The sequence below is a fragment of the Maniola hyperantus genome, chromosome 21 (genome assembly GCF_902806685.2).
Source record: "Maniola hyperantus chromosome 21, iAphHyp1.2, whole genome shotgun sequence".
Lineage (NCBI taxonomy): Eukaryota > Metazoa > Arthropoda > Insecta > Lepidoptera > Nymphalidae > Maniola > Maniola hyperantus.
In genome coordinates, this window is record NC_048556.1 from 4,542,214 (window position 1) to 4,565,033 (window position 22,820).

The following is a 22,820-nucleotide window of genomic DNA, read 5'->3' on the forward strand; positions in this document are numbered from 1 at the left end:
CTAAATAAATAAATAAATAAATAAGCCTACCTCTAAATTTTTTTTTTTTTTTTTTTCAAATTATTAGTACCTTTTTTTTTTTTTTTTTGTTTTCAGAGGTCATCCCAAACGCGGGCAAAGGCCTCCCCCTTTTTCTTCCAGGTATCCCTGTTAGCGATCAGACGCGTCCAGAGCGCACCAAGGCCATCAAAATCCTCCAGATCTGCGCGCCAGCGCGTGCGGGGCCTGCCACGGCGACGCGTTATGTAGCGTGGACACCAGACTGTGCTCTCCTGCGTCCACCTATTGTCCGACTGTCGCATAACGTGACCTGCCCATTTCCACTTCAGTTTTCTTGCTTGTCTTATAACATCGATCAACTTGGTTTTGTTCCTTAGACATTCCTTCCTTAATTTATCCGCCAACTTCACTCCAAGAATACTCCTTTCCATTTTCCTTTGCGCTATCTTAACTTTCTTTACCTCATCTTTATTTAGTGCCCAGGTCTGTGCTCCATATATCAGAATTGGCAGTATACACGTATTAAATACCTTCGATTTAATGGAAAGTGATATTTTTTTGTTTTTAAAAATGTATTCGTTATCTACATTAAAATAAATCCCGAATATCCTTAACAACTGGCATTCTTCTTCCTCTAGTTTATCGGAAGCTTTTATAGATTGCATACCAAATCACTTGTCATTATATCGTCATTATAAACAAACTGCATACGGTTGCCTGTCCACTGGTGCGGAGCTAGGTAGCGAAGCGGAGCGAGAAAGTGATGCAGAGGGGAGCGAGAAAGTAATGCGGAGCGGAGCGAGAAAGTAATGCGGAGCGGAGTTGCGGACTGTGTTTTGTATTTTTCCATACGCGGAACACGCCCCGCTCCGCGTTAAAATGTATGTTTTTTTTAAACAAGGCCGCAAATCCTTGTCCATTGAAGTGGAGCGGGAGTTTTATGCAACTCTATTGGTTAATATTTGCATAGACCCGCTCCGCTCTTCTTCGCACCAGTGGACAGGACGGATGCCTTATGCATGTAATCTGTCTACTAATTCATGCATATGTTTAAACGTTTATATCCTTAGGTTTTATCGAAGTTACTACTAACTTACTTATTACTTACTACTTACTTACGTTTCTAAAACGTGTCTACAAAATTTCATTAAGTTGGTTGGTTAATATTTAAATGAGAATTAAACTACGTTTGTATGAAGTGCGCCCGATTCTTGAGTCAATAAATTAATGCTCTATTAAAGCTTAAAATTGATGGACAAATAATTATAGTTGAGCTCTATATAATTACAAATCTACTTCAAATACAACTAACGATAAAACTTTACATCCGCAGTTGGAATTCCAAAGCCCAGATACCTACTTCCCTAGATCTTACACTGCAGAAGAATGTAATAAAACTAACTTTACATACCATACACCTATAATTTTAAACACGCATTCATCATAACTCAATTTAGACGGCTCATGTACGAGCATTTAAGTAAAAATTAAAATTGCTTGTATGTACACAAATTGCAATTATTATAAGTAATAACAATTATGTTTTTACAAGCGTATGTCTACATGGTAATTTATCACATAATATCTAAATATATAAAATGAAAAGCTGACTGACTGACCGATCTATCAACGCACAGCTTAAACTACTGGACGGATCGGGAATTTCCTGACGTTCCTTCTGATATTTTTCTACCTTTCCTTTCAAAAAGAAAAGGGAGAACTTTCTTCACCGATTTCGATAGGAAGTTCGTAGTTTTGAGATTCGGTAGGTACCTAATCGTAAAAGGAATCGTTCTCCCGTTTGAAAGGAAATGCTTTTGAAAGTTTCTCATACTCATATCCTTATAAAAATAAATATCTACTGATTCTTTGCTCAAAAATTTCCGATCAGAGAAACATAATATATCTGTTAGTATTTTGCTTTAATTTCCTACAGTAGCAAGAGTGGTTAAGGTCTAATAAAGGTCTAGCTACAAATTAAACAGACTTCCGTGCGAAGTCACAGTGAACTACTAGTTAACGAATAAATCACTATACCGCCTCCGGGAGCGAAAGCTGGCTACCACACAGATCTTACACGTCGATAAATTCATTAATAACCCCCGACAAGTCCACGTTGCTGTTTGTTTTCTCGAGGCGAACCGCGCCTAATAATAATGCTATAATGCTTTAATTACAGGAAAGCGTTGATTCGAAAACGATATACACATTCGATTTGACATAATCGATCTAGTTTACGTCTTGATTTATAGCGACCGAAAACTGATCTGAGATGCCGATACTTGATTGAATTGAAACCAGAACGCCGAATGTAAACTAAGTACAGGATATTCTGTGGAACCAATCTATGTTCTAATTAACGTGAGGAGATCCACCATAAAAATGCGTGCGTGGAATTTATTTTTACACGCTTTTATTAGCTTAATCTAACAACCTACTTTTCAATCACACAATCTAATCATATTAATTTTAAACTTTGCCGAATTGTGTAACTTTAATGACAATGACAATTTAATGACATTCGTAAAATTGAAGTCTCAAGGTGCTGGAATGGCGACCTCGCACCGGAAGACGCAGCGTTGGAAGACCACCCACTAGGTGGACGGACGGCATCAGACGAGTCGCAGGGAGTCGCTGGATTCAGGCGGCGCAAGACCGTGGCGTGTGGAAGTCCCTATAAGAGACCTATGTCCAGCAGTGGACGTCCATCGGTTGTTGTTGATGATGATGAGCGACAATGCAATTATGTGCAAGCTGGTATGATGATGGAAGAGGAGGTAAGGATGCCTCAATGACACACCCACAAAAATGCCCACAAAGTGGACAGACAACATCAAATGAGTCGAAGGGAGCTGAATTGAAGCGGTGCAAGAACGTAGCATGTGAAGACGACAATCGGACATCGGTTGACGATGATGACGATAAGTTGTTTTATTATCTGTCACTATTGATTTGCTTTTATGTACTTACTATCTTATGCTTCCGACTTCGTCCGCGTGGACTACACAAATTTCAAACCCCTTATTTTTCTACTTACGGGCAAAAATTTTCAAAAATTATGATACACGTTTTCTATGTTTATAACAATTAGTGTAAATACACAATTTCATGGTTATAAATTCAAAACTGACAGACTTTCATACAAATTTCAAACCCCTATTTTAACCTTTTAGGGGTTGAATTTTCAAAAATCCTTTCTTAGCGGATGCCTACGTCATAATAGCTATCTGTATACCAAATTTCAGCCCGATCCGTCCAGTAGTTTGAGCTGTGCATTGATAGATCAGTCAGTCACCTTTTCCTTTTATATATTTAGAAGATTTCTTTTTCTTTTTATTATATATATGGCGTACAATAAAGCATATTCATTTCATTCATTCATTCAGAGTGGCGTAAGTTTTGCGAAATACCAAAAAGTTATTTACCATATAGTCAAAGATAAACAAGCAGGATTACCTCAACACGTTTTACTTCCACGTTTTAGGCGAAAGTTAATAAGCGAATTTCGAAATCGTACAACCATGACGCCTAGTTAACAAAGGCAAATCAAGTATTTCACCGAGCGCAATCATAACGCACGTCTATCTGATTTATGGACCGTTTGTTGGTCTGTCACGAGTAACAAGTAGAAAATTGCACAGAATGAAGTGCATAACGCATGACCTACTACACAAATTATAAGTTTGTCACGACGACGACGGTTTGATTGCCCGTGGTCCGTGGATTGCTGAAACTTGATTGTTATCTAAGTATTAACATACAGACCTTTGTATTTGTTTGTACAACACGCACAAAAGGTCAAGCATTCCCATTGCTACTGTAGAGTAGACACTAGAGACCCACTAAGAAAACATTTTGCATTTTTCAAAAACTAACCGATTGAAACCGGAACGAGTCAACTGATCTTTGAAAGAAACATGAGAGAAAAGCCACACAAATAATATGGGTAATATCTAGTATGAGCTTGACAAAATATGGAAAGTTATTGGGCCAGAATATCTCCTACTAACCAAGTACATGTCATGAAAATCGACTAGAAGTTAATAAGCATAACTAAGCGTAGAAAGTTTCGCGAAATCGATACTCTGTATTTGTCAATCACGGTAAGCATTAGAACTATTTTGCCGAGATAGATGTGGCTTGTCACGAAAATCGACTAGACATTATGAGAGTCGAAACTGGATAATGCTCAGCCATTTGTCGAAACTGATATTCGTTATAATGAAACGAAATACCGTTCAATAAGGCTAGGAACTAATCTATCGGTAACATTGTCATCCAATCAGATTAACAGACCAACGTAATTGTTGGCATGGATATAGTTGACGTGGAAACTGACATAGGCTACTTTTTATCCCGCAAAATCAAAGAGTTTCGCTAAGTTTTTTAAAATTCTAAATCTACGCAGACAAAGTCTATAAAGGTAGTTATACGATAAATGTGAGCGAAGATTTAATTTCAGTTCTGTGTTGATCAAGGACTGATTATGACTTTGGCTCCGCAGGTCGCGTTCAGCGTTCTTCCGATGTAGATATCCTTGCGAACTCGAAACTATATTCAGATTCCTTCACAGTAAGGTACAGTAATCAAGTTATGGAACGCCCTTCCTCAGAAAATAAGTAGGACAAGCGCCCGCCTCTAAACGTTTTTAAGCTTCGTGTATATATAAACACTTTTTAGGTGTTTTATTTTAGGTGATAAAATCGACACTGAATTTATAAGTATACCTATTGGAAAAAAATAACCACAACCAGTGTAAAAAACGCCAGACACTCATAGACTAAGTTGAAATTAGTATATCACAAAAAGGTATTCCTCTCAGGAAATTGAGCGTGTCATGAAAATTGCCTAACCATGGTTAATACTGGAGAGAAAGTTACTCTACATCAGTCAATCATGTTAAGTACCGAAAATTATTTCGCCCTGATGGATAGGCATGTCGTGAAAATCGACTAGACGGGGTTAACATAGACTCGCGAGCACGACTCACGGTAGAAAGCTCTGGCGGATCCAACGTTCCGTATTTGTCAATCAACCTCGTATCGAATATCGAAGGCATTGTTCAGGGCACGTCAGAAGATGTTAAAATAAGACGTGCATTATTCTCGAAGGAATGATTAAAAGCTTATGTTACAAGCTCAACATAATGCAAATCAAAGCAAATCCTCGAGAGATGTTTGTCACATTCCTGATTGCAGAGCCGAGAATTTTTTTAAAGAGTAAAATATGTAGTTTTGAAACAAAAGAGTTTCTTAAAATCCAAGTGGCGTCAGCAGGATTAGAAGCGCCGTAAAATACGTAAGCAGAAGTCTGTCCTCTGCTGACCTCGTCAGTATATTTCGTCATTTCGTCGATAGGTCTGACTATTAGGCCGGCCGCATATTATGAGAAACTACTGCTTAGTATGTTCATGCAAAAAAACACATCGATCCGTTGCTCCATTGCAGCCGATTGAAAAACAAACCAAAAAACAAACACACTTCCATATTTATAACTAGCAGAAGCCCACGAACTCATCCACGTGAATTAAGATTTTTTTTAAATCTCTCTGATTTTTTGAATTCTTTGATTTTCCGGGATAAAATGTAGCTTTCGTCACTCTTCATATTTTTAACTATACCTATGCAAAAAAACACGTCTATTCATGGCTCCGTTGCAGTGTGACTGACGGACAAACAAAACCACCGTTTGATTTGATTCAATACACGGAATTCCGCCTTTGTTATTTAAGTGGCTATAGTTACATGTACCTACCAATTGTGTTCGTTATTTGCGGGCACTAGTAAGCTCGTTTGTGGTTTTATCGGTACATTTATGTCCCCTTAAAGTTAATTGTTCCATAAACTTAATATACTAATTACGCAATCTGCAGTACTTAAAAGTAATGCTCACGTTTCACTTTCTTACAGAAGGGCCACTGCTTTTTCGCTTAAGCGACAGTTTAAAGATGGATTCACGCTACACCATAAACATACCGGATTCTTGTACGCCATTGCATGATAAATGTGGTAATACTAAGTGAATTGTAACATCTTTGTTTACCTGCATTTACAGCAAATAAACGATTGACTGATTGCTTGTGGTTGGGACAAGACCTATAGTACAATTTTGTATGATCCCTGCAATACCGTGTATTCGATCTCCTGTAGGGCGATTGTCTAAAACCTGCATCAATCATTATTACAATCTCAATTGTTCTGATTGGCTGAATTTGTGCGATTCTTGTTGCAACAATGCATTGTGGCCAATAGTGAGCGAGCATTAACCAATCAGAGATGATTGCGATCGTGACACTGTAGCTGTCAAACAACCGCGGTAGAGCCACGGAACTAAGTACAGTGATCGCAATGACGCTTATGACTGCGTAGTGTACTACACAGGCCTTTGCGGGGCTTGCACAAGCAAACTAAAACTGATTTAGTTAATTTTTTGATGCATTACAAAATTTAACTAAATCAGTTTAATTGTCATTATGCAAGTGGACTTTAACCTATGGTTTGCGCAGTTGGGTATGTTGCAATTTCAGATTGGACTGAAACTACTTGTTTTGCTATCACTATAGGGCCCGGCTTGTATATGGTTCAGTATGAATCCATCTTAAAGCATTCAAGCGCTGTTTACATAGAAGAGAGGCAGTAGGTTAGAAAGATGTGCAGAAATGATAATTTCCAAAGACTAAATGTTCAAGTCAGTACTGGGACCCTAACACGGGTAACCCCCCATGTTAGGATTCTATACAAACATTACTACTACATAGAAGCGCGCGCACTGCAGAATTAATTCCGCACCGGATTTTGATAGATTTAAATTCACGGATTTTAAAACGCACCGCAACTCGACGCACCGTGGTGCGCGCTAGCTCTACGTGGATACATGGCCTTAAACGACAAAGCCGTGGCCCCGCGGTTACGCTAACGTTATCTCGGAAACAATCCCGCCCTAGATAAGGACATGTCACACAAATTCAACGCGCTGGGGTAAATTTTGACGTCGTGCTAGAAAGTCGGCGGAACCGATGGCTTCCTATTAGTCGATTACAGGCAAAGCATTCGAGTCGTATTGTATGATGTTAATACATATATGGCACACATTTCTCTAAACAAATGAGCTCGGAAGTCTGACCTTTGTATTGTACCTATACGTATAAGATTTCGGGCTATACGGGTGATACTTCTTTAGAAGATGATTCAGAGTACATGTTGTATCATACACAACCTTAATGCATTGCATAAAGGTTCAATATGAGTTATGACATGTCATTTGAATCGTCCTCTGAAGAAGGCCCTATCTTGACTATGAATTCCAGTGTAAGAGTTATTTTAGGAATAAAGCATTAGATGTACGTGTATAAATGTATGAAATACATATATTGTATTATTTTTTTTTAAAGAATATTAGCCATGTTAAATGACTAATATTCCCCTTTCCTCTCCAACTAAGCGTCAGGCTTGTGTTAGGAGTAGGTACGACAATAGTGCAACGGGCAGGGTTTGAACCGTCGACCTTTCGGTTTTCAGTCCACTCCTTTACCGGTTGAGCTATTGAGGCTCTAACACATTACAAGCACAAGCTACAAAATAAAACATATCTATTAGCATAATCTCTTAATGACATTAGCAAACAGCACAATGTGGTTTCACGTGCGAATATAATAATTCAATTGGACAAAGGGGGCCGATGGCGCAGATAGCGTGGAACAATGCTCTCTCGAGCCTGTGCTAATTAAGGTCATCGCTGCGTTGCGGCTTAGAGTCGTAGCACACTCGGTACTTATCTAAATATATAAAAGGAAAAGGTGACTGACTGACCGACGGACTAACTGAATAACTGATCTATCAAGGCACAGCTCAAACTAATGGACGGATCGGGCTGAAATTTGGCATGCAGATAGCTATTATGACGTAGGCATCCGCTAAGAAAGGATTTTTGAAAATTCAACCCCTAAGAGAGTGAAATAGGGGTTTGAAATTTGTGCAGCCCACGCGGACGAAGTCGCGAGCATAAGCTAGTTAGTTATACAATGTTTTTACAGCAATGCGTAGCCTGTTGCTAGCTATTTAGATTGGTATCGTTTTGCGTACCTATTTCTTACATGCATTTCACTTGTACCGATCTTATCGATACACTTGTTTTGTTTCTCTCGATTTATGTATAAGCTCATAATATAAATAGCTGTAATGTAGTAGTGACTAGTGGTTAAAACCACGACTTTGGGATTCTATTTTGGACTTGCTTTTACACAAGTTTAAAAAATCTAAAAAGATGCTCCTGAAAAAAGCATATTACACATACGAAGATTCATCATCATCATCATCATCAACCGATAGACGTCCACTGCTGGACATAGGTGATGTTGATGATGATGATAAAGAATTAAAATAAATATTTGTACTTACCAATTTAAATCTAACACATATTGAACAAAAAAGGCCATAGAACAATCAATCTAATCTAGTATCTATAATCTAGTAGGAACGTCCCGCACTGTGCTCAGCTACCGCGCTATACCGGTGCGGGCGAGTGAGGGTGACCGGGGAAATCCCCCCGCCTCATAGCACGATTGCCATCTCGACCTGTCGCGGACTATACATATAGGAACTTCAGCTATAGTTTATGTATGCGAAAACCATACAGTAATGCAACTCATTGTTATTTATCTTCCCTACTTTTGATTTGCACGGAAAAGACTGACTTAAATGTTTCAAAAACAAATATTATTTTCTTGAGTACATAATTATGTATCTCAGTATGAGAAGAGTTTGGCCATAGTCCACCACGCTGGCCAAGTGCGGATTGGTACTTCACAGATCTTTGAGACTTACAGGCCAGTCTGCCTGCTTGCCTGTTATGGCAAGGTAATGGAGAGACTCCTTCTCAACAGGATCGAACAACTACTGCCAGACCACGGCGGCCTCTCCGATCATCAATATGGCTTTAGACAGGGTCGGTCGACGCTGATGGCTGTAAGGAGAGTTACGGAAACCGCCATGAAAGCAAGGCAAGGCACAAAGATCTTTGAGAACATTATGGAGAACTCTCAGGCATACAGGTTTCCTAACGATGTTTTACTTCACCGTTAAAGCGAGTGATATTTAATTTTCCTCCTGTCATCGTAAACACTAGGCTATCACCGCTTCATGAAAACTTTATTGCTACTTGCCTTTACTTACTTTAGAAGTGGTGACTTACCACTGCGCCAGGGAGGTCGTCATATAAAATGTTCGTGATATTTTGAATCCGTGCCTCGTCCGCGCGTCATCGTGGGACGGCCCGCGCCCGCCACATGTTGGCAGAAATCATCCCTTATGCCAGCGATGTAACGTACTCTTCTTTTACCAGTATCTTAAGCCTCAGCAAAGTCAAAGTGCGGTCTATAGATCTCAACCTCAGAATAGCGCCTGTCATCGACAGAATCACGATGTTTTGTAAAACTGGAGCTCATGACTTTTTTTATTCGGCTGTATTTATCATACTGGCATAGCTCATGCCTGCCACGTGTTGGCATAAATCATCCCTAAATCTGTCTCGTTTTAAGTCTTAAGTCTGAGCAAAGTCAAAGTGCGCTCAGATCTCAGGCTAATTACGAGTAAGCAAAGCAACTATCTTAACTTTTACATGAATTTTACAATTATTTACATTGTGCAAACATTGCTACAGCAACTTTGTCAGGCGGCACGACAAATGTGTACCACAATGAAAGAGTATATATATAAATAATAATTATTTAATAATTATTACACAGTTTTAGGGTTCCGTACCTCAAAAGGAAAAACGGAACCCTTATAGGATGACTTTGTCGTCTGTCTGTCTGTCTGTCTGTCCGTCTGTCTATCAAGAAACCTACAGGGTACTTCCCGTTGACCTAGAATCATGAAATCTGGCAGGTAGATAGGTCTTATAGCTGGCATTAGGGGAAAAATCTGAAAACCGTGAATTTGTGGTTACATCACATAAAAAATTAAATTGTGGTCATAAATAAATGTTCCTATTTTCAACTTTCAAAGTAAGGGCTTTAAACGTACATTCTAAAACAAATTTTTATTTATTTCCAGGCACAATAGTTTTTGATTTATCGTGCAAAATGTCGATAAAATACGATTGTAGTACGGAACCCTCAGTGTGCGAGTCTGACTCGCACTTGGCCGGTTTTTTTAATATGATATTTTTATCGGGAGTTTATAAGTGACCACTGACCTATATATTATGTCAGTCCCATCGTCAAAGACTAAATTAACATTTCTAACAGCCGCACGCAGAGTCGCTTAATCGTTACTTAAGTTTAGTTAAAACGAGACAGAGCTATATCTCTCACATAAATCTGTCTCGTTTTAACTCAATCTTAAGTAACGATTAGCGACTCTTAGTGCAGCTGTAAAACTATGACAATTTGAGAGAATCACTTATTATAATTTTTGAGTCTCTCAAAAGTGCTAGACGACGGGACTACCAAATAGGACTGACATACTAGAAATTTAACAAATAAACAATAAGTATTAAATCAACTGCGTCTTTATACAAAACAAAGTAGGTAAATTGAAATTTTAGCGTTTAAACTATCGTAAGTGATTTCCATTATATATAACTAGATGATGCCCGCGACTTCGTCCGCGTGGTTTTAAGTTTTTAAAAATCCCGTGGGAACTCTTTAATTTTCCGGGATAAAAAGTAGCCTACGTCCTTCCCCGGGATGCAAGCTACCTCTGTACCAAATTTCGTCAAAATCGGTTGAACGGTTGAGCCGTGAAAAGCTAGCAAACAGACAGACACACTTTCGCATTTATAATATTAGTATGGATATCTGTCACCGGCTGTAGTCACGTATTTAGTCGACGTTAGCCCGACTAGTTTCGAACCCACAACGGGCTCTACGGGCAGCGGCATGCGCAGCTCGCAGTCTCAACCGCGACACGTGCGCGCACTGACTCCCTTGAAAAAGGACCTAGGATGGGTTTGAAACTAGTCGGGCTAACGTCGACTAAATACGTGAGTACAGCCTGTGACAGATATCTTCTCTATACCTATATAAAAATGAATCGCTGAATGTGTTGCTGATCGCAAATCTCGAGAACAGCTGAACCGATTTCACTAATTCTTTTTTTATAATATATTCCTTGAAGTACGAGGAAGGTTCTTACGGAGAGAAATTTAAAAAAAAAATCCTAAAAAGAATCGATGGTCAGGCGGTACGAAGTTCGCCGGGGCAGCCAGTTATATATAAATTGAAATTATTACAAAGTTAGCGAGTCGGTCGAGTGCGCGAATGGCACGGACATAACATGGATTATTAGAGACTAGATACGGCTTGGCACTATTCTTAACATGCTCTGTATGTCCTTTTAGTCGTTGTATACAAGATTCACTGACCTGGTGTTCGCTTAGTTTCCGCATGAGCTCGTGGTAGGGCGCCGCCCGCGCCGCTCCCAAAGCCGGCGGCGGCAGGCGACCCTCCATGCTGTGTAGCCAGCGCCGCAGACACCGGAGTTCATGTGCTGTATCTATGAAATAAACGCCGTTATCGTCTAGTGGTTCGACGTCCTCCTATTCGCGAGGTCAGGGGGTTCGATCCCGGGCACACACCTCTCACTTTTCGGAGAATTGTATGTATTAAAAAATAAAGGCAGTCACTTGCTTTTCCACGAGAGTTCTCCACGATGTTCTCAGAGATGTGTGAAGTCTGCCAATCTGCACTTCGCCAGTGTGGTGGACTATGGCCAAAGCCTTCTCATTCAGAGAGGAGACCCGTGCTCAAAAGTGAGCCAACGATGAGTTGTTGATTATGATGACGATCTATAAAATCTATGGTAAGCACAGTTACGGCGATTACGCACTGCACTTATGAACCTTCCCCTTTGGTCTATATATCTACTCGTGTGCTTCCGTCAACCGAGTTCTGTCCGTCATCCGTGAGAATACCTGCGATTATCTACGACATGTATCATAAGCTACCATACAAAACAAAAGGAACGTATTTTCACGGACTCGGATCGGATGCAGTGCGTAACCGCTCTTACACTATCTTGTGAATGAGATATCTCTTATGGTAAGTCTAACTTTTTCCTGTGCTGATATCAGACTTCAGATCCCCCGGGATTCGGGTGTCTCAAAATGGTTAACGTCCACTGAGATTTTCGGCTCTATCATTTGTATGGGATTACGAAACAGAGAGAGCGCTATACAAACTTCTTTCCGTGGACAGAGTATAGTATAGTATAAATAGAACTAACCGACAGTATCGGAACAGTCTCCGTCGCGGTTCAGTTGCTCCGGACTGAGCAGCAGACGCAGGCTCTCCCACTTCACGTTCAGATGCTCCATCCGCCACGTCACCTGCCGATCAAACACCAACATAGGTCAAATACAAAAGTTATTTCTAATCTTGAAACGTATTGGTTCCGCTAAATCATCATCATCAACATAATCAATAGACATAGGTCTCTTGTAGGGACTTCCACACGCCACGGTCTTGCGCCTCCTGGATTCAGCGGCTCCCTGCGACTCGTCTGATGTCGTCCGGTGCGAGTTCGCCATTCCAGCACCTTGGGACCCCAACGTCTATCGGTTGTACGAACTATGTGCCCTGCCCATTGCCACTTCAGCTTCGCAACCCGCTAGATGGTTGCGACAAATAGCGAACAAGCATGTGGACGGGTGTTTGCGTATGCTTGCCATGCCAACGCTTTGGAATCTTCCGATTGGCAGGCAAGCCATCTTGGTGTATGCCGATCCTCGCTGTATGTTGTTTGCCACAAGCATCTGGCGGCACCATAAGTGCGTGTTCCCGTTGAAAGCGCAGCGCTGGCGTCGTGAAGAGCGGTTTTTTTTTTTGTAAAAATCGCGTGAGGGTTGTACATGAATACTCCCAATTTCCAATACGTTGGACTTTAATCGCTTGATATGTATGTCGAAACCGAGCCTTGAACTAACACTGGGTCTGTCTTTAGTCTGTCTTTAGTCTGTCTTTAGTCTGTATTTTCGTCATCTTTTTTATGTTTCCGTACGTCCGAATAAAAAAAACGGAATCCTTATAGGTTCACTAATGTATCTGTGTGTCTGTCTGTCTGTCTATCACACCCAATATGCTCCGAATCTACTGGACAGATTAAGTTGAAAGGTACACATATTTCCTGTAATCCAAACAGGAATGTGAAACGTAAATGAATTTTTGTGCTTTTATTGGAAAGTTTTTTTAAATAGAGATACATGAACATTTTCAGCACCAGAGGAACTGCAATGCGTTGCCGGCCTTTTAGGAATTTGTCCGCCCTTTTTTTAACCCCATGTTGTAATATAGTGGGAACACCGCCGATGGGAGTTGGTTCCACAGTTTGCTTGTGCGTGGAATGAAGGATCTGGCACAACGGACGGTCGAAGTGCACCAGACACCAGTTTATTATGGAAATGTCTTTACCTCCGCCGCAGCCTCTGGGATACGATCGAGAATCGCTGTTGCTTGCTCCATGAACTTAGCGCGGCGAGGCTCCACCGAAACCAGCTCCGACATTCGGTTCTGAAACATTACAAGAAGAAATATTGCATTTGAAAATTGTAATATCCCTACTCTTAGTATATTTAGTAAGTATATTTACTTGGAAAAATCATCGTTTCTGACCTTGAATCTAAAGTTACAGATATTTCTGATCTTGTAAGTTGTATTGTAACACTTAACTAAACTTAATAACTTCGTTTGGAGACAAGGAGAAAATGATACAAAATTTCATCATTCCTAACTTCCTACTTGACAGGGTCAGGGACAAGAATATAATATTATCACCTCTTGGACTTGGCTCAACTTATGTAGCTTGGTTACAGATTTGAAGATATTGGATAGTGAAATCTTACCATTCTCAACTTCCTGCTGGACAGGTTCTCGGGACTAGAATATATCTCCTCTTGGACGTGCGTGAGCCAGCGACAGAGTTCACTGAACTCCGATATGAGCTGACTCAGCGACCACTGTCTGTTGAAGCTCGATGTGGGGTTGAGCAGCCGTGGATTGTTCTGCAATACTGACGAATTGTTTGACAACAGCTCGCCGTTTGCCTCCTGTAACGAGAAAGGAATACGTTTTAGCAATAATTTCTACCAATGTGTTAGATTAGGTATATCAAAGCTGCAGCGGGACGCATGAAAGAGGGTGATGCGGGTTCTCATGTCATCGGTCGCAGAAGAATCGGGCACAGTCACACCCATAATAACCGCCTCCCTACTTTAAAAGAGTTTCGGGCGATAGTTACGTAGAGACTGCCGACAGAAAAACAGTCTTCGAGTCGGGAAACGCATCTTTGTGTTACTGGTACGCCTCAGACGGTGTGTAGGGATTTTAATGGTCCCAGAAGAGCGTAAGCAGCAGGCGCCGCTGGCTGACTTGCACGAATGGGTTTTGTCCCGTAGTCCAGCCACCAGGCGATACGTGGCAAGCCAGTGATTAAATATGACATACAGGTCCTTTACGACCTTCCTGGTGCTCTGGACTGATCTGGTTGAAAGTTTAGGCCCTGACTATACCCTACCGGCAACGCCGTGGCAGCACGCGAATTAACGTTCCGGTTCGGTGCCGCGTAGAAACCGATAAGAAGTATAGCTTAAGAAAACTGTCATACATATTCCAAGTTAGTCCTCTTCCATCCCTGCATATCACTTACCACCAGATGAGATCAGTCAAGGGCTAACTTGTAATGGAATACAATAGATCACTATTTAAAATAGCAATGAACAAAGTTCTGCCTTCGTTGCCGATATCAAATTAGACGGCACACGAAGAAGAATCGATGACCAACTCTGACGTATGAGATATGACGCTATGACTGAACAGTGCAGAGACGTACCTTGCAGCTGTCGATGATCTGATTGTCCATAATGTACTCATAGTGGTGCTGCAACAGCGGCCACAGGTCGTCGCCTGCGCTGCCGCCGCTGGCCGCACTTCCCCAACTTCTTCGCCACGCTTCTCGACATGGCTCCTTCCTGAAACGTGAACAACAAGGACTATAGTTGGTTTCGGCACCAAAAACTTGTAGACCGTACGCTTTGATTTTTTTTTAATTTTTCTGTTACCGTTGAGGGATAAAGATATTTTTCGAGGTCAGAAGCATCTCTATATAATATTCGTCTCCGAAAAACAAGCTATGTATCTCTACGCCTGTCCTCAAAATCTGTCACCCGTAATCAGCGGGCCGTGAAAAGGTCAAACCAAGTTTGCACTCGGATTGTAGTCTACTTTGTATTTGGCCAGCCTTAAATCCGCTAAATGTTAACAGGAAGAGCACGGTACGGCTTCATACCGTCGGCTAATTATTACTTCACTTCCAAAAGTTGATAAAAATATGAGGTTGTAACTTGTAAGTGAAGTTAGCTGGAGGTGTCAAGCTACACCTATTATAATTCAATAGGGTGATAACTCAAATCAAGGGTCACGGCCAATCCATCGGGATCAAAGGAACATAAAACAAGTTCTGATAAAAATACTTGGTTTATTTTTATTGCGTGATAAGCTTGCTTTGACAACAATCAAGCTTAAAAAAGCGACGATGAGGTCTAGGTTGGAGCGCGCTTGCCTAGAAGATACCTATTCACTCTTGCTTTCAAGGTATTTAGGTTATACGTGGCAGGACATATGGACGCTAGAAGGGTATCACCTTAAGCGGTTCGTATCAGAAACGTTGAGCAAAAACGTTTCGTATGAGTAGATTTTAGATGTCAATTGTCAACCACATAACAATGCCAATATTCACGGTTTTTCTGTTTTGTGGTCGAATGGTGAAGGAGGAACAAGGTTGTGAAGTTCCTGAGCACACGCACAATCTGCCTTAATTCTTAGTTCTTTGATGTAATATTACCTCTTTTTTGTTAGACTGTGGTACGGTCGCTCTAGCTGGTCACCGGGGCCGTTAGGCGGCGCTGGCGCAGATCGGAGCGAAGACAACGAGAAGCTGCTCTTCAAAACACTTGCACAGTTCTCGTAACCTGAAACGTGAATTACCTTTGGTTAATTTAACTTTAACTTTATAAACAATCTACTAAGCCCCTCAAATTAGCCTATTGTATGATGTATCGTGGTCTTCTATATGAGAACCCCAGCTTATATTCTTTGGGCTGTTGTTCCGTTACTGTAAAATAATTTTATTCCGATCCATACCACACCATATGCAAAATGCAATTAAATCTACATTTACATTTTTTCACAAAGTTGACCTTAAACACCTACGCGGTATTTTTTCTTAAATCATCATTAGGTACACCTACATCATGACCTGATTGTAGTACGCGTTATATCATTAAAATTATTTAAATTATCTTTCTCGCACTTTTTAACCTTCGAATTGCTATCATTTTCCGGTTCGACGACATTAAGGTTAATGTAAAAGGACGAGGCCGCTTCTTAACCTGAAATGTTGTTAAATTGAATATTTTCAATTTAACAACATTTCACACTGTAGACAGTAACAAATGGCTTGAAAGATCCATAAAAGAATTCCTTGACCAGCGATGAAGAGGGCTATGTCGGGAGTCTCGATTTGAAGGATAAAATTCGAAATGAAGAGATATGCAGGACAACCAAGGTCACTGACATAGCCACGACCATCAGCAAGTTGAAATAGCTGTGGACAGGCCATGCTTGTTGGAGGAGCGATGGCCGTTGAAGCGAGTTCAAAAGTGGAGACAGCGTATAAGTAATATAGTGTGGTGTACCTCCCAAGATGGATCGAGGATATAAAGACGCTGGCAGGAAGCAGCTGGATGACAAAGGTTCAGTGGAAATGGCATAGCGTCACTTAAGTTCTAACACCGCGTAATTAAAAATTAGCAACTTTACAGGAGAGCGAAAACACCTGCTGTTTCGAGAAATTTGGGTTGTTTTATGGATACCGTTCAGTTACTTTTTATTTCTTTGATTTTCTGTTGGACGTTTTCTTGTTTCGTTTTTGTTTTCTTCTTTTTTTTCTTGGTCGTCTCTTTTAGATTCTCTAACGAATGGCTTCGAAATGTTAAAACCGACAAAAAATGGCTTACGTAGTGTTAAAATTTAAACGACGATATGTCCACAGCATGAAATTATGATGATGATTATTGATTAGTAAAAATTGATACTCACTTGTGGACATCTTGACTGGAGTCTTCGGGAAAGTTCTAATTGAATCAATTTATTTTCTTAAATCAACATTAGGCTTCCCGTACGTCCTTTGTACTGTCTCTTTTCTTTGTACTAAGTCTTGCTTTACTCTTATTAATGTCTAAATTGCTTCGTTTAAAAGAACTACGGCGACTAGATTCGTTATGTTAAAGTTAAATATACAATAAATAGTGTGCTCTTAATCATGTAATCTTGAGACAAGACTCATGAATTTGAAGATTATATTGGCTGTTTGGCTTGTGGTGCATCGTTCGGTGGTCACATTTTGCGGGTTTTGTTGCCTTGCCTTCTCGTTGCGCTTGTTGTGTTTTACTGATCCGGTCCTGAAAAAAAAGAAACAATACTTTAATATTCCTGGTACAAGCAAGTTCATACCTAAAATGATTGCATTGTGTTGGATTGGTTGGATGGTTGTGAAATGTTATTTATGGTACCTAATGGATACGTAGTACCTACATATACTTCGAGAGAAGTCTCCCTAACGCGATGCCCATCGTTCTCCATCCAAACGTAATTTGGTTATCTTTGAATATTTAAATAATTAAACTCAATGTTTTGTAGATTATAGGTCTATGATTGTAGATGAACTGTTCACATAGAAACATGTTGAAAACTCTGTTTTCTGTTAATATATCGAACTGCGTTGGAATTGCCGAAGAGTAAGAGATGTAATTTGTTCAAGAGTAACTGGTTAGACATTTCATCAAATCTTGAAATCTATCAAAGGATTTTCCGGATTGTCTGCAGTGCGAACGAAAATTCAACAAAACTAGTTATGAGGTTCGTCACATACGATGACCTGCTAAACATTTGCATGTTGTTTTTTGGTGCAAACTCACTTAACGTGCGTGCGAAGCGCATGACACACTGGCATTTTAAATTCCTCACTGCTTATGGTTGAAGACCGTAACAATTTTATGACTAACATCATACCGATAAGGTGCAACTAACCGTCCTTTACCTATAAATTTTAATACTACTCCCAATAAATACAGGTGAATTGATCTGAAATAACTATAGTAGGTAACTGCTTGAATCTAGATAATATTATGTTGATTTATTATTTCAGAGTGTTGTTAGCCTTGAAAACTAGATTTCGTTTTAACAGTAATTTAAGTTACATTTATCGGAGCGGTTGTTTATGATTGTTTGCTTCTCATAAATATTGGCACTAAGCGGATAAAATCAAATCGAGAGCGAAATATTTTGTGTTGTTTGTAAAGAACCTACGGGGATTTCCAGCTTATAATTTAAGTAACATTTATTAGACTACTAGATGATGCCCGCGACTTCGTCCGCGTGGATTTAGGTTTTTAAAAATCCCGTGGGAACTCTTGCTTTTCCGGGGAAAAAGTTGAGGTCTTTGATTATCCCGTGGGAACTCTTCAATTTTTAGGGATAAAAATGTCCGTCCTTCCGCGGGATGCAAGCTAACTCTGTACCAAATTTCATTAAAATCAGTTGAACGGATGGGCCGGGAAAATCTAGCAGACAGACAGACACACTATCGCATTCATAATATTAATATTTTAAAGCATAGATATGGATCGGAGATCACAACTTAATCTTCTTTGACTAATATGGAACGTTGAATTTAAGAGATACGAGACAGTGGTGTTCTGGCTTGAAAGCATTGTTTATCCGAATTGAAATAGCGAATTTTACATCGCTAATTTAATTGCTACGTGGTTAGACAATTCAAGGATTTTTTTTTCGTAAGTAATCACACGGATTCATAAATCGCTGCACAAGCTTAAAAAAATTTAAATTAGATCTTAAATAGGTAGAGGTTAGGCAAATAACTTTGCTGCATTGCAATCGTCAAATAATATGATATCGTGCAAATTTTCACATGTAGGTAGGTACGATATTCATTAAGTCACATGACTATCCAAAAACATCGCGCTCCTACATACAAATTTAATTTAAAAATCTATTTCGGCGCTCTACTTTTAGCTGAGTAATATGAGAACCAATCTTATGTAATTCACTGCCTTTTAGTGTTAGGTTTTATAATTCTTACTTATATTTGGATTGCAAAAAATTCAAGCCAAAGTAAGGCCAAAGCCATATCATAAACCAATGAATGCAGATGCTGTGAATGGCGAGTAATGAATTGATCGAGTTAGACTCTTAATTTGAGAGCGTAGAGGTATTAGTAGAGATGCAACTTTTGTCTGGTGGGAGGCTTCGGCCATGGCTAGTTACCACCCTACCGGAAAAACCGTGCCGCCAAGCGATTTAGTGTTCCGGCACAATGAGGTGGAGAAACCAAAGGGGTGTGTGTGGGTATAATAAAAACTGCCATACCCCTTTCAGGTTAGCCCGCTCCCATCTTAGACTGCATCGTCACTTACCACCAGGTGAGATTGCAGTCAAGGGCTAACTTGTATCTGAATAAAAAAAACTAAGTATTTTTACTATCCCATGTACTAGGGACTTTTCAGGCGGCGCAAGACCGTGGCATGTGGAAGTCCTTACAAAATACCTAAGTCCAACAGTGAACGTCTATCGGTGGCCGATGATGATGATTATGTATTGATGATTGTGTGAAAAATCCTATACACCTTCATCAATCAAGTTAAACTTGATATAAATACTTTTCCAAAACTACGATCCCAACATTCTTGCATCGCGACGACTTGTCTCTCATAAAATTGATGTCAAACTTGAAACTAAAGCGCTCCGCCCACGTCTGACAATCGGTGACTAGTCTTTTGTTGGCAAAAATGAAACGCACTATTTAAACGCACACAACCTAAAAAAATTGGCGCGTTTCAATATTGCAATCTTGTATTTTTTGCCGATAAAAAATCGGTCACCTATTGCCGGACGTTGGCGGAGTGCCTAGTAGGAAAATTGTGCCTAGTTGCCGGCTTTCCACTCCGATGCCATTTGCACTTAGTGACGTTTCGAGTACTTGGAGAAAACAATTGATTTTTGTTGGTGAAAGTCTCTTAGCGCGTGTTAACGTATCTGCGGATCTCTGATTGGAATGTTTGATTTGCAGGACATTGTTTTCTATTTGCTTAATTGGATGTTTCATTTAATGAAGCATGGTACGGATTCTGAGCACAACTAAATTTTAGAGTATTCGCATCCTCTTCTTACTAATGTTATATGAAAAGGACAGATACAGTTTGACAATTTTATATTTAAACCAAAGGGGTATGGGTTTAATTAAAATCTGCCAGACGCCTTCCAGGTTAGCCTGCTTTCGTCTTAGACTGCATCATCACTTACCACCAGGTGAGATTGCAGTCAAGAGCTAAATTGTATATGAATAAAATAATTTAAAAAATCAAAACTTGCAAATATACCTTTTTGTTCACCAGCTCCCTATTTGATTTCTATATAAAATTAATATGACTACTTTATTGAAATTCTTGGGCAGGTGGATGATTCCACGGAAAAAAAAACGTTTACTTACATAGGTATTCATATGGAAGTTCGTTATTAAATGAGTTACGTTAATATGCAAGATTCGGAACAAGATAAATATCGCCAAATTAGGGAGTCGTCTTCAAGGTTTTTTAGGTTACGGAACATTGAGGAAATTTCTGGAACAATCATAATATGAGTAAAATTAAGAGAGCAAGGTAACATTTTTAATTCGATAACAATGCTAACCCTAAACTTAAATTTTATCCGGTGATAAATAACGGAGCAGTCAAAGACATGCATTAAATTGGAACGATTATGGCAGTTTAATTAAACCCATACCCCTAATCAGTTTCTGCGAAGCATCGCGCCAATACGCTAAGTATTGTACGTTCATCATAATATGTTGGCACTATTGCAAATCATACAATAATAAGCCCTAATTTCTGAGGAATAAAGCAAACAAAGCAATGGTGCCAATATATTCTCACGCGTCAAGTTACGATGAACGGACAGTAAATCGCTTGGACGAAGATAGCCGCCACAGCCACAACCACAGTTGAAGCCAGACCTGCCCCCCAATTGTGTAAGAATAACCATTTCATGGCTATCGCAATCGTCAAGAATTCTGCCCTTTGATTGGCTGTGAAAAAATGTAAACAGCGAATCAACCAATCAAATGGCAGAATTTCTTGACGATTGCGATAGCCATGAAATGGTTATTCTTACACAATTGGGGGGCAGACCAGAGATAAAGTATAAATGATGAATTCTTTTTTTATGCAAATATTACAATGAAACCTTATCTCATTACAATACACATACCCGAGTGGAATGGTGCCAAGAATACTGGCTGCATTTCCGCGCTGGACAGCCAGGCTAATCCGTTGCGCAAAAAATGAGCCAGCCCTTCTCTCACTAGATGAGGCTATTAATCGCGGTGAAATGTCTCGTAAAAATTCTTTTGGGAACTGTACCCGGAACCTCCTACTTACAAGACCACAGCATTCACCACTGCGCCAGGGAGCTCCGTCAGTCATACTAAATCGTAAAGCAGCCGGTATAAATATCATCATCATCATGATGATCAACCCATCACCGGCTCACTACAGAGCGGGGTCTCCTCTCAAGAGTGAAACGGGCCATAGTCTTCCACGCTGGCCATGTGCGGATTGGTAGACTTCACACACCTTTGAGAACATTATGGAGAACTCTCAGGCATGCAGGTTTCCTCGCGATGTTTTCCTTCGCCGTTCAAGCAAGTGATATTTAATTAATTAAAACACACATAACTCCGAAAAGTTAGAGGTGCGTGCCCGGGATCGAACCCCCGACTTCCGATTAGAAGGCGGACATCCTAACCACTAGGCTATCACAGCTTGTATAAATATAAACGATACAATTTGAGATCACTTACAATTTACAAATAGTTACAATAGGCAATAGCGACCCTCCCGGCGGAGAAATGCGGCTCCGATTTCTTTCCCATAAATGTACGTAGTTTAGAACAAGTAGAGTTTCAGGCTTTCTGGGTCAACGAGGCAGGCGAGGGCTCAGAGAGCTAGACAAATGGACGCAATAAGAGAAATTATATCACGCGTCTTTGAAGAGAAAACTCTGGAATTTATATTTTAGGACACTATTAAGAGAAACTGGATTTAACAAACGCAGTAATAAAGATTTAAGTTTCAGTAAGTAAAAATGAAATTTTGATGATTGAGTTTTGTCGCAATATGCCCCCTCCATAAACAATAAACCGACGATACCTACGAAACATTTCAATTCAACAAAACATAACATTCATACAGAGATATCTATATAGGTATGATAACATAAACTTGAAATGACAACAGATTCTAATGACACAGAGAAAATGTTAAATCCACCTACATAATAAATCAAAGTTTTTGCAAAATCTAATTATATAGAATTTGCAAGCAATACACAGTGTATACTATGAAATATGAAGAAAAAACTGCTATATTTCGTGCTAAAAATGACAAAAATAAGTCCAGGATAGATATTTTATTTAATATGTAAAATTGCGTGTATTACGCAACCTAACCGCCACTTTGTCGCCATCTCAGAGCAACCTTCGTTATGATAATACCAATTTGCACCTGCTTCCCCTCAAATAACAGACAAAACAATTGTTTTATTAACTTTAGGTGGTCTGTGTATTTTAATGTACTTAACTGAATATTCTGTGAACAATAAATTAAAGAAAAGTTTAAGTGGCAAATTGTTGGGGTTATTAAAAATAATACAGTCTATTCTCACAATTTAGCTCGAAAAGTTGTAAACTCTA

The 22,820-nt window shown here is 39.8% G+C and overlaps 1 protein-coding gene across 3 annotated transcripts in view; it reads right to left on the reverse strand.

The window, feature by feature from the left end:
* The window catches only part of klar (klarsicht), a 351,127-nt gene that overhangs the window by 215,147 nt on the left and 113,160 nt on the right, over positions 1-22,820 (reverse strand). For all 3 annotated transcript variants that reach the window (XM_034980055.2, XM_069505871.1, XM_069505870.1), the window contains 7 exons: positions 17,093-17,454; positions 15,837-15,963; positions 14,826-14,964; positions 13,840-14,043; positions 13,409-13,507; positions 12,225-12,327; positions 11,365-11,495 (listed from right to left, as the gene is read on the reverse strand). In XM_034980055.2, the coding sequence (XP_034835946.1) occupies positions 11,365-11,495; positions 12,225-12,327; positions 13,409-13,507; positions 13,840-14,043; positions 14,826-14,964; positions 15,837-15,963; positions 17,093-17,102 (813 nt within the window). In that variant the 5' untranslated portion in view covers positions 17,103-17,454. The remainder of the gene's footprint in view (positions 1-11,364; positions 11,496-12,224; positions 12,328-13,408; positions 13,508-13,839; positions 14,044-14,825; positions 14,965-15,836; positions 15,964-17,092; positions 17,455-22,820) is intronic.